Below are 11948 nucleotides of genomic sequence, written 5' to 3'. Positions count from 1 at the left end.
TCAGCTTGAACATCTGGAAGTTCACGGTTCACGTATTGCTGAAGCCTGGCTTGGAGAATTTTGAGCATTACTTTACTAGCATGTGAGATGAGTGCAATTGCGCAGTAGTTTGAGCATTCTTTGGCATTGCCTTTCTTTGGGATTGGAATGAAAACTGACCCTTTTCAGTCCTGTGGCCACTGCTGAGTTTTCCAAAATTTGCTGACATATTGAGTGCACCACTTTCACATCATCCTCTTTTAGGATTTGAAATAGCTCAACTGGAATTCCATCACCTCCACTAGCTTTGTTCGTAGTGATGCTTCCTAAGGCCCACCTGACAGAATGTGGTCTACTGGAGAAGGGAATGGCAAACCACTTCAGTATTCTTGCCTTGAGAACCCCATGAACAGTATGAAAAGGCAAAAAGATAGGACACTGAAAGATGAACTCCCCAGATCAGTAATTGTGCTGTTTGTCTCTGTATGTTTATTCTTTAATTCTTCTAAGTCTTTATTAATTGATTCTTGTATTTTCTCCATTTTGTTTTCAAGGTTTTTGACCTTTACTATCATTATTCTGAATACTTTTTTAGGTAATTTGCCTATTTCCTCTTCATTTATTTGGACTTCAGTGTTTCTAGCTTGTTCCTTCGTTTGTGTAGTATATCTCTACCTTTTTTTTTTTTTTTAACTTTTTGTGTTTTAGGTCTCCTTTTCCCAGGCTTCAGGGTTGAATTCTTTCTTCCTTTTGGTTTCTGTCCTCATAAGGTTGTTCTAGGGGTTTGTGTAAGCTTCCTATAGGGCGAGATTTATGCTGAATTTTTGTTTGTTTGTTTGTTTTTCCTCTGATGGACAAGGCTGAGTGAGGTGGTAATCCTGTCTGCTGATGATTGGGTTTGTATTTTTTGTTTGTTTGTTGTTTAGATGAGGCATCCTGCACAGGGTGCTACTGGTGGTTGGGTGATGCCAGGTCTTATATTCAAATGGTTTTCTTTGTGTGAATTCTCACTATTTGATACTCCCTAGGGTTAGTTCTCTGGTAGTCTAGGGCCTTGGTGTCAGTGCTCCCACTCCAAAGGCTCAAGGCTTGATCTCTGGTCAGGAACAAAGATTCCACAAGTGGTTTGTTAAAGCATTAAGTGAGATTAAAACAAATATCCAAAAATGAGAAACCAAAGATGAATCACAGACAAATGGCAGCTACAAAATCAGCAAATAATAATTAAAATAATGGAATATACACATATACATATGTTTATGTATGAGCAAAGTCAAAAGAGTCCAAAAAATTAAGTACAGTAGATTGACCTGGTGAACAAAGGAAATCAAAAATTATATTTACCAGTTAAGAACAAAACTAACGGAAGCATAAACTGGAAAACAAAACTAAGGCAAGATGTCAAGTGGGGAATAAATCAATGAAAACAAAACTAACAGTTGTGTTGAGAGGAAAGAATATAAAGAAAGAATAGATATGCAAAGTTAAACAGAAGTAGACAAAGAAGATTTACATACATTAAAGATTAACCACAAGGGGAAAAGAACAGTAGGAAAGGCAAACAAAGGAATAAATATAGAAAAAATATAATAGGTTTTAAAAAATTAAAATTATAAAAAAAGAAGAAATAAAAAAGGAAAACTCCACAGAACTGCAAAAGCCCAATGTAGAGGCAGAGGTTTATAACAACAATAAAAAGTGTGACAATATACACATACACATATACACCCATAAGCTAAATCAAAATAGTCCAACAAAAATAAAGTACAATAGATTGACCCGGCAAACAAAGGAAACCAAAAATTATATCTACCAGAACAAAACTAACTAAAGCACAAACTGGAAAACAAAACTAAAGCAAAGTGCCAACTAGGGAAGAAAGCAATGGAAAGAAAACTAACAAATATGTTAAGAGGAAAGGAAAGAAAGAAAAAAAAGAAAATATAGATATGCAAAGTTAAATAGAGGTAAATAAAGAATTATATACATTAAAGATTAACTACAAGGGGGAAAGAACAGTAGGAAAAGCAAAGGAATAAATGTAGAAAAAATAATAATAGGTTTAAAAATTAAAATTAAAAAAAGAGAAAAGAAATAAAAGGGGAAAATCCACAGAACTGCAAAAGCCCAACATAGAGGCAGAGGTTTATAACAACAATAAAAAATGTGACCAAGAAAAAAAAAAAGAAAGCTCAAAAGCTTAATTGGATTTCATAGTGCTGATAAAATCGACAACTACAACAGTGGGGAGAAAAAAGGGATTAAAAAAAAAGAAAAAAATTCAAAAGAATCTACAGAACAAGTCACAACATAAGAATAATAAATGTTTTTCTTGAGTCCCTGCTGTCATAGTCCTTTCCCTCTCTGGGAGTCACAGTCTACCTCACCTCCCTAGGATGCCTTCCAACACTGTGCTGATCTCTGGACCTGCTGTGGGGGCAGCTCAGATTCTAATCTGATCCTTCTCCAGTGTGTTCTTGCCTCTAACGTCCACAGCTATCAGAACTAGTACATTTTCTTTTGTGGGAGGTCTCAATGTCCAAATTTTATATATATATATATATATATATTCCATAGACACAGAGCCTCCCTAGTTGATTGTGTGGATTTAATCTGCAGCTTGTACAGCAGGTGAGAAGGTTTTGGGTCTTCCTCCTTAGCCACACTGCCCCTGGGTTTCAACTGTGGTTTTATTTCCACCTCTGCCTGTGGGTCGTCCACTGGGCTCTGCTCCTGAAGCTGCCCTGGAGGACTTGGGTCTGCCCCTGTGAGGGCCAGGTGTGGAGGTGGTGCACCTGCTTGGGCCACAGGGGTTCTGGCAGCACCAGGTACTCAGGGGAGTTGGCAGCTAGGGCAGCAGGAAATACAGTGCTCTAGAAGGGTGTGGCAACAAGTAATGGCCAATACACTCCAGTATTTTTGCCTGGAGAATCCCCGTTCCTGACAGAGAAACCTGGCAGGCCACAGTCTACAGGGTCGCAAAGAGTCGAACACTACCGAAGCAACCCTGCACGCATAGACACAAGACTTTTTTGCCTGTGGCAGCTCTGCCCCAGTGAGAGTTGAGTATGAAGGTGGTGCAGCTGCTTCGTTTGTGGGGACATGGACTGCCTCTGCCACAGGAGTTATGGCCCCATCAGAGTCTTTTTTTGAGCCTCTTGTAGCTGACAATCAGAAGGCCTCTTTGGCCAGTTTCTCCATAGCTCTGCCCATTCGGGCACTTAGAGGGCTCCCTTCTCTGGGGCCCTTCTCTGTTGTTCATCACATCAGGCACATAGAGGGCCCCCCCTGGCTGGGGTCCTACTCTGTAGTTCGGGGCATCAGTCACTTAAAGGAGCACCTTGGGTGAGGTCCTGCTCTGTAGTTCAGGCTGGCGTTTGATGGCCAGCCTCTCTATTGTTCAGCTGTCAATACTGGCATGTGGGGAGAGAGAGGCTATGGTGGGGGCTCCACCCCCATGTGTGACTCAGCAGTATCGCCTTGCTTCCACGCCTGCCTGGCTTTCCTCCATGGGCATTTCCCACCACAATCTCCTCCCTCACATCCCTTTGATCCGTCTCTCCGCAGTCAACAGCAGCCCTCTCCCTGGGATTACTCCACAATCCCTAAACTCCAACTCCCAGCCACTGCGCCTTCCAGGGGACCTGTGTTCCTGTCCAGGGTATGTATGGCTGTGGCAAGAACTATCTGATTCTCATCCCATTTAGGCTGCCACAGATTAGCTGTTTCACTCTAAGCCTTAAATGTTCCTCCTCTGACTCAGACAATTGCCCCAACGTGGGGATCGGACCCCTGTTTCAGTTCCCCCACTGGTGGAGGGCAGGTCCAGTCCTACTAACACTAATGTTTTTCCCCCTAGTTCCTTCATGCTACCAAGTTTTGCCTGGTTCTATATATTATTTTCCCCTGGTCAGGTACTCCTGTCTGCTATCAGCTGGTGTTCTGCATGCACTTCTGTGTCTGAAGGTGTATTCTTGATGTATCCGTGGAGAGAGATGTACTCCACGTCCACCTACTCCTCTGCCATCTTGTTCTCTCCAAATGTGTTCTTCTTTATACTTGAGTAATATTCTATTGTGTATATGTACCACATCTTCTTTATCCATTCATCTGTCAATGGACATCTAAGTTGCTTTCATGTCCTAGCTATTGTAAACAGTGCTGCAAAGAACACTGGGGTGCATGCATCCTTTTCAATTATGGTTTCCTCATAATTGGTATATGCCCATAACTGGTATATGCCCAGTAGTCGGATTGCTGGGTTGTATGATGGTTTTATTCCTAGTTTTTTAAGGAATCTCCATACTTTCTTCATAGTAGCTATATCAACTTGCATTCCCATGAAGAGTGAAGAGGGTTTCCTTTTCTCTACACCCTCTCCAGCATTTATTGTTTGTAGACTTTTTAATGAGAGTCATTCTGACTAGTGTGAGATGATACTTCATTATAGTTTTGATTTGCATTTCTCCAATAATGAGTGATGTCGAACATCTTTTCGTGTGTTTGTTAGCCATCTGTATGTCTTCTTTGGCGAAATGTCTGTTTAGGTCTTTTCCCCGCTTTTTGATTGGTTTGTTTGCTTTTCTGGTACTGAGCCACATGAGCTGCTAGTATATTTTGGAAATTAATCCTTTGTCAATAGTTCCATTTGCTATTATTTTTCTCCCATTCTGAGGGTTGTCTTTTTCCCCTTGTTTATAGTTTCCTTCATTGTGCAAAAGTTTTTAAGTTTAATTAGGTCCCATTTGTTTATTTCTGTTTTTATTTCCATTTCTCTAGGTCAGTCATAGAGGATCCTGCTGTGATTTATATCAAAGAGTGTTCTACCTATGTTTTCCTCTGAGAGTTTTACAGTTTCTGGTCTTTAATCCATTTTGAGTTTATTTTTGTGTATGGTGTTAGGAAGTGTTCTAATTTCATTATCTTACATATAGCTGAACAACTTTCCCAGCACCACTTACTGAAGAGACTATCTTTTCTCCACTGTATACTTTTGCCTCATTTGTCAAAGAGAAGGTGTCCATAGATGCGTAGATTTATCTCTAGGCTTTCTATCTTGTTCCATTGGTCTATATTTCTGTTTTTGTTCTCACTACATTTTTAAAAATGAAAAACATGAGCAATAACCAGTACTAAAGCCTAACAGAGGAAGAGATACAACAAAATTAAAATAAGCATGGAAACATTTCCTCCATGAAGTAGGAGGCAAGGGCTTAAGCTGATTGCTAGAGAAACAAGGGTTTAGAATGGAGCAAATGGCTTCATAAGAGTAATACACTTTCAAATTGTATAGACCTGGGTATATGTGTTTGTGTGCATGCACATACTCATGCTCAAAATCCAAGAGAGCTGTCAGAGACAAGATGAATCCTTTATAGAACTTCTGGATCCTCTGCTTCTTAATTAGTAGAGCAATTTGCGACCAGGAGCTTTCTAAACTCCTGGGCCCTCAACCGGATACTCTTGGAAACAGCCATGTCAGTAACCATTCAGTCCCAGGACCAGTGGCCTTTCTGTCTCTAGCTAATGGTACCTTTCCCATGGGCAGTGGACAATTCCTGACTCTGGAGCGTCTTCTCACCATTCTTCCCCAGGGCCCACCTGGCACAAGATCCCAGGACTCTGATGAAAGAGGAAATACAAGTCACACAAACTATCCAGGAGCTCTCCCTGGGACTGAGGGAGTACAAGGAGAAAACAAGAGAAAAACCTAAGTCTTAAGAGCACCCTCTCCAAAGAGACCCACACCTGAACACTTTGACTCTTAACCACTGCCTGTCTCTATCTGTCTCTGGCCATATTATTGGCTGGGAAACAAAGTCCACCTTTCCTGGGACCTGACTGAAGTCTCTCATCTCAAACTGCTGGAGTCAAGTCTCCTTCCAGCAATAGTGTCCTGTGGCAAGCAGCCTGGTTGGAAATTTGAAAGACGCAGCAAACCCTGAGCAGCCATGCTTAGTAAAGCAGGTGAGAGACTTAAAGGTGCATAGTTATATGCAACTAGTGAGAGCTGTACAGGTATCTGGTCCAAGCCCCTGCTGTTTCCACAGAAGGAAATTAGATCCAGATTAGGGAAGTATCTTTCTCAAAGTCAGACACTGCTACCTTCATTCAGGTAATGGCTGAGCTGGAAGATTGAGCCTTCTGCCCTTTGTCCATTTGGAGTCTTCCTGTTTGTTCCTTTATGTATCAAGTTCTGGGACCCTCCCTCCCCCGGAATTTAGGCCTTTATTTTAAATGGGAATGTTTTTACTGGCTGAAAACCAGATGAAGAGTAAGGAGATGTCCTGGAGGACTGAAAATGAGAAGGGTGGAGAATATAGTGAGAAAGACAACTTTATTCTGGCCAAGGAATCCCTAGGTTGCAGGGTTTTCGAAAGTTTGTACTAATGGGATGCTTTGCGTTGATGAAATCCTACCACCAAAATCCTACCGTCAAGTATGATTAAATAGATGAATGGAGAGATGGGGTAATTGAGATGGATGTGAGAACCCCAAACACCCTGTAACTCCTCAGCCTCTTGATACTTAGGGTGTCTCCCTAAAGCACTATGGCAAACAGTTTTCACACTTTGAAAACAGTGCCGTGAAGTATTCTGAGATCCTGGGCCTGGAATATTTTAAAATGGCACCGGGTTCAGTCCCACGTACCCAAGTAGGACTTGGGACAAGTACTGAGTAGTATCAAACTACTGAGATGCCCAATGGTAATGGGGAAGAAACCACAAAACAATTCGCATTTTAGAGGTTCAGCTTCCTTTGCCCAGGAGCTTTCTCTCACTGCAATTCAGTATTTCTCTATGAAGAAAACAGAGCTAAGCTGAGAGTTTCCTGAAAGTCTCCAAATCTTTTCTTTATATATATATATATATATATATATATAAAGAAATGTTCAGTAGAAAAATAATTTTACAACATTAGAGAAACTGTTCAAAAGAAATGAATGCCAATAAGCCTACTAACCAATAGAGAAATCACTTCTATTTTTCAATTTTCTGTGTCAATCTTTGTTCATACACACATTTGGTGTTTTTGTGCAGCGTGTCATGGGCTAGACAGTTTGCAAAAGCATGTTTCATTTGCCCAATTTCATAAATGAAAAAGGGAAGGTTTCAAGAAACTGAGTAACTTTTCTCAGATGATACCATTAGAATGTTTGAGCCAAGACTCAAACTAAGGTTAGTACTCTAGAACTAGCACTCTTTCCACTTAATAGCTGCTGTCCCAGAACGGTAGGGAGCACTATATCAGAGCCAAGGAATACCTAGACATAATTTAGGTGAACTCCCTACTGATGAAGTTGTCCATGACCCCAAAACCACACAAAACTCATCTTAACAATCAGTTTAAAACCAGTAAGTGTGGTACATGAGGATGCATGCAAGACTAATTGAAACATCTGGGCTAATCCCAACCTTGACTTCACTTTGCTATGAGGCCTTAGGCATTGCATTCACCTCATTTATAAAATGAAGGGGTTAAAAGCCGTTATGACAACATCCTAGCATACTGTGAGTCTATGATGTCACTATTCTAAGAGGGAATCACTTTCCCATGGTCCTCTCAGCCCTTAACCAGGGAGGGTTTTCTGGGCTCTGCCCCTTGTTTTGAATCCAGAACCTGATTTTCCTATGCATGATACATTGTTATTATTAAATGCACATGAGTTATCATTATTATTATTACTAAGAGTGACAAAGTAGGGTGACGGATTAAAGATCATGACAAGATAATGCTAGCAATTAGAAAACAAGGTCAAGTAAGAATATAGCATCTGAGATGACACTCCCTTACCCTGAGTTTCCCATTTTGGTCTATAGGTAAGAAGGTATACAACTAAAGCGGCTTAGCACACAGCACAGAAAGAGATATACTCTCTTTGAGCAGAAGTCTCTTGTTCATGGAAAATGACTCAGATTAATGTCTCACAAATGTAGAACCATTCATTTCTTTTAAGGGACAAAATCTCTAAGCAACCATGAAAAATGTCAGTATTATTACGGAGTTTGTCCTTCTGGGATTGTCCAGTGACCCCCAGATCCAGACCGTGCTCTTTGTGCTGTTCCTGGGAATTTACCTGCTGACATTAGTGGGGAACACAGTGATGATCCTGATCATCAAGGCTGATGCTCGACTCCACACACCCATGTATTTCTTCCTCGGACACCTGTCTTTTCTGGATCTCAGTTTCTCCTCAGTCACTGTGCCCCATATGCTACAGAACTTCTTGTCTCAGAAGAAAAGTATCTCAGTGTGGGGCTGCATCACTCAGAGTTTCTTTTTCACTCTCTCAGGGGGGACAGAAGCCTGTCTTCTCTCTGCCATGGCCTATGACCGCTATGCTGCTATCTGCCACCCTCTGCTCTATACTGTGGTCATAAACAGACCTCTCTGCACTGGGATTGTGAGCATAGCTTGGGCAGTGGGATTTTCTATTTCCTTGATGAATAGCCTCTTTGTTCACAAGTTACATTTTTGTGGTTCCAACATCATCCCCCATTTCAGTTGTGAGCTACCTCCACTCTTCCCTCTGTCTTGTACTGACCCCACTGTCAACGAGATTCTTCTAGCTGTGTCATGTACATCTTTAGGGCTGCTGACACTTCCCCCAATCCTCTTTTCTTACTCAAGAATCATTTCTGCCATACTGAGTATCCGCTCCGCTGAGGGCCAAGGCAAGGCCTTTTCCACCTGTTCCTCCCACCTCACTGTGGTGCTCCTGTTCTATGGGACGGCTCTGTTCAGGTACATCAGCCCTGACTCAGGCTCAGTGTTGGAGCGAGTAGCCTCCATTCAGTACAGTGTGATCACTTCCTTGCTGAACCCCCTTATCTACAGTTTCAAGAACCAGGAAGTAAAAACAGCTCTACAGCGACTGCTGAGGCAACAGAAGTGTGCCAGCAGGTAAGAGAAAGCTGTGTGCTTCTGCTCAGGAAAGAGAAAATGTATCTCTAAAGGAGAAAGATGTTTATAGGCACAGAGCACTTGGGGAAATTGAATTTCAATTATATTTAACTATTTGTTTGGATTTTGAAGTAAATAAGCTGCCCCCAAAAAAAGAGAGGAGGGGGTTAGGGGAAAAAGAGCTTGATGTACAGGTTCCTATCCAGGAGCCCTTTGCAAAATAATCATAGAGAGACCTTCACAGCTCTCTCATAGCTTCCCTCATACAAAGGGCTTCCCTCATAGCTCAATTGGTAAAGAATCCATCTGCAATGCAGGAGACCCTGGTTCAATTCCTGGGTCGGGAAGATCTACTGGGGGATAGGCTACCAACTCTAGTATTCTTGGGCTTCCCCTGTGGCTCAGCTGGTAAAAGAATCTGCCTGCAATGAAGGAGACCTGGGTTTGATCCCTGGGCTGGGAAGATCCCCTAGAGAAGGGAAAGGCTACCCACTCGAGTATTCTGGCCTAGAGAGTTCCATGAACTGTATAGTCCATGGGGTCACAAAGAGTCGGACACGACTGAGCAACTTTCACTTCACACACATGTTCACAGAGAGAGACCTTGGCTCTGTGTGAGGAAATAGCAGGGCTTGCTGACATACATAAAGTATATTGAAGCAGAACAGGGTCTCTGGCCAAAATGTCAACTTTTTCTTGGCATTTTTACAAAGGCACACAATAAAGAAAGGAGCCTACAACAAAGAAGAAATCAGGTATAAATAATACTCCAGAATGAAAACAGTCAGAGCCATCCATTCATAAGACCTGGTGGTATTCTCTGGCACCAAAAGGCCAGTGAACCTGTATAGGCTGATGTGTAGGTTAATTTTACATGTCAACTTGACTGGATTAAGGGATGCCCAGATAGCTGGCAAAACATTATTTCTGGGTGTGTCTATGACAGTGTTTCCAGAAGAAATTAGCATTGAATCCATAGACCTAGCAAAGAAGAGCACCTGGGTATCACAATGTGCCTGGGTATCATCCAACTGCTAAGGGCTAAAATGGAACAAAACAGGGTGAGTTTGCTTTCTCTGCCCTTAGATAGTGATGCTTCCGGTTCTTGGACCTTCAGACTAAAGGTGGGACTTCTCTCACTAGCTCCCCTGGTTTCTAAACCTTCAGTTTTGACTAGAATTACAACACTGTCTTTCCTAAGCCTCTGTCTTGCAGATGGCATTATCTCAGCTTCCATAATTATGTGAGCCAATGTCTCACAATAAATCTCTTCTACATATCTATGTATTTATATACATAGTCTATCAGTTCTGTTTTTTAGAATTGTGACCAATATGGCAGGAAAAGGTGAAAAAAATTAAATTATTCTCATATTAGAAATCCAAAAATCATGCCTGTCTTATTTTTCCTAAGCTCTCTTGCCGAGCTCTTACATTTAAAAAATACAGCATGTGCATTTGATCCAGGTACATATTGTATAACAGTATATGGAGTAGGCAATAGGCATGAATAATTATAGAAGTAAAATTAAAAGGTCAATAAGGTACCCCTTTGCATCTATGTAATTAATAAACAAATACATAATAGCAGCCTATTGAGAAACACAAATGAAAACCTAAATAGAAAGTAATATATCATGTTTACAAATGTTAGATGATTTTTAAAATGTCAGTTGTTCCCAAATCATTTATATATTTAGTATGTTGTGGTTGTTTTAGTTGCTACATCATGTTCAACTCTTCTGTAACCCCATGGACTGTAGCCTGACATGTTCCTCTGTCCATAGGATTTTTCAGGCAAGAATACTAGAGTGGGGTTGCCATTTCCTTCTCCAGGGGATCTTCCTGACCCAGGAATCAAACCCACATCTCCTGCATTGGCAGGCGGATTTTTACCACTGAGCCACCAGAGAAGCCCATATTTTTAGTATAATTTCAATTTAAATTCCAGAACAATTTTTTATTAATTTGAAAAGTTGATTCCAAAATTTATGCAAAGGACTGAAGCGACTTAGCAGCAGTAGCAGCAAACAACTCAATAAAGGCCAAGTTAAGAAGAATAAGACATCAAGATTTATTATAAAACTATGTAATTAAGACTTTATATTACGAACAAATAGACAGACAAATACACTAATGGAAAAGAGAACTCAGAAATGGACCCCAAACTCAGAAGTAAACACTGAGATGGTAAGGTAAATCAATTCATTGAAGGTGTACTTTTCAATCAATACTGCTGGGATGATTAGCTCTTCATGTAGAAAATTAATAAAATTTTATCCTCACCCAACATAAGCAAAAAACAGTTCCAGTCAAAGTATTAAATGTGAAAGGCAAAGCTAAAAATCTTTTATAACATAATATAGGACAATATATTCATGGCAGAGGAGGATTTTTAAAAACCAGATATGAAAAGTACTATAACCTCAGATATGCAGATGACACTACCCTTATGTCAGAAAGCAAAGAAGAACTAAAGAGCCTCTTGATGAAAGTGAAAGAGGAGAGTGAGAAAGTTGGCTTAAAACTCAACATTCAGAAAACTAAGATCATGGCATCTGGTCCCATCACTTCATGGCAAATAGATGGAGAAACAGTGGAAACAGTGACAGACTATTTTGGGGGGCTCCAAAATCTGTGTAGATGGTGACTACAGCCATGAAATTAAAAGACCCTTGCTCCTTGGAAGAAAAGTTCTGACCAATCTAGACAGCATATTAAAAAGCAGAGACATTACTTTGCCAACAAAGGTCCGTCTAGTCAAAGCTATGGTTTTTCCAGTGGTCATGTATGGATGTGAGAGTTGGACTATAAAGAAAGCTGAGCACTGAAGAAGTGATGCTTTTGAACTGTGGTGTTGGAGAAGACTCTTGAGAGTCCCTTGGACAGCAAGGAGATCCAACCGGTCCATGCTAAAGGAAATCAGTCCTGAATCGTCATTGGAAGAACTGATGCTGAAGCTGAAACTCCAATATTTCGGTCATCTGATTAGAAGAATTGACTCATTTGAAAAGACCCTGATGCTGGGAAAGACTGAAGGCAGGAGAAGAAGGGGACGACAGAGGA

General features: G+C 40.9%; 1 protein-coding gene across 1 annotated transcript; it reads left to right on the top strand.

Moving 5' to 3' along the window:
* The first annotated feature begins 7957 nt into the window (after positions 1-7957).
* On the top strand, positions 7958-8887 carry LOC102404042 (olfactory receptor 8S1-like). Its single transcript, XM_025282526.3, has one exon. It carries the CDS (start codon positions 7958-7960, stop codon positions 8885-8887), a length of 930 nt encoding a protein of 309 aa, XP_025138311.3.
* Positions 8888-11948: the final 3061 nt, after the last annotated feature.

Source organism: Bubalus bubalis, chromosome 4 (genome assembly GCF_019923935.1).
Source record: "Bubalus bubalis isolate 160015118507 breed Murrah chromosome 4, NDDB_SH_1, whole genome shotgun sequence".
Lineage (NCBI taxonomy): Eukaryota > Metazoa > Chordata > Mammalia > Artiodactyla > Bovidae > Bubalus > Bubalus bubalis.
This window is presented reverse-complemented; position numbering and strand designations above follow the sequence as displayed.

Excerpts from the sequence above, each read along its gene's own strand:
- LOC102404042 (XM_025282526.3), top strand. The coding sequence starts at position 7,958 with ATGAAAAATGTCAGTATTATTACGGAGTTTGTCCTTCTGGGATTGTCC.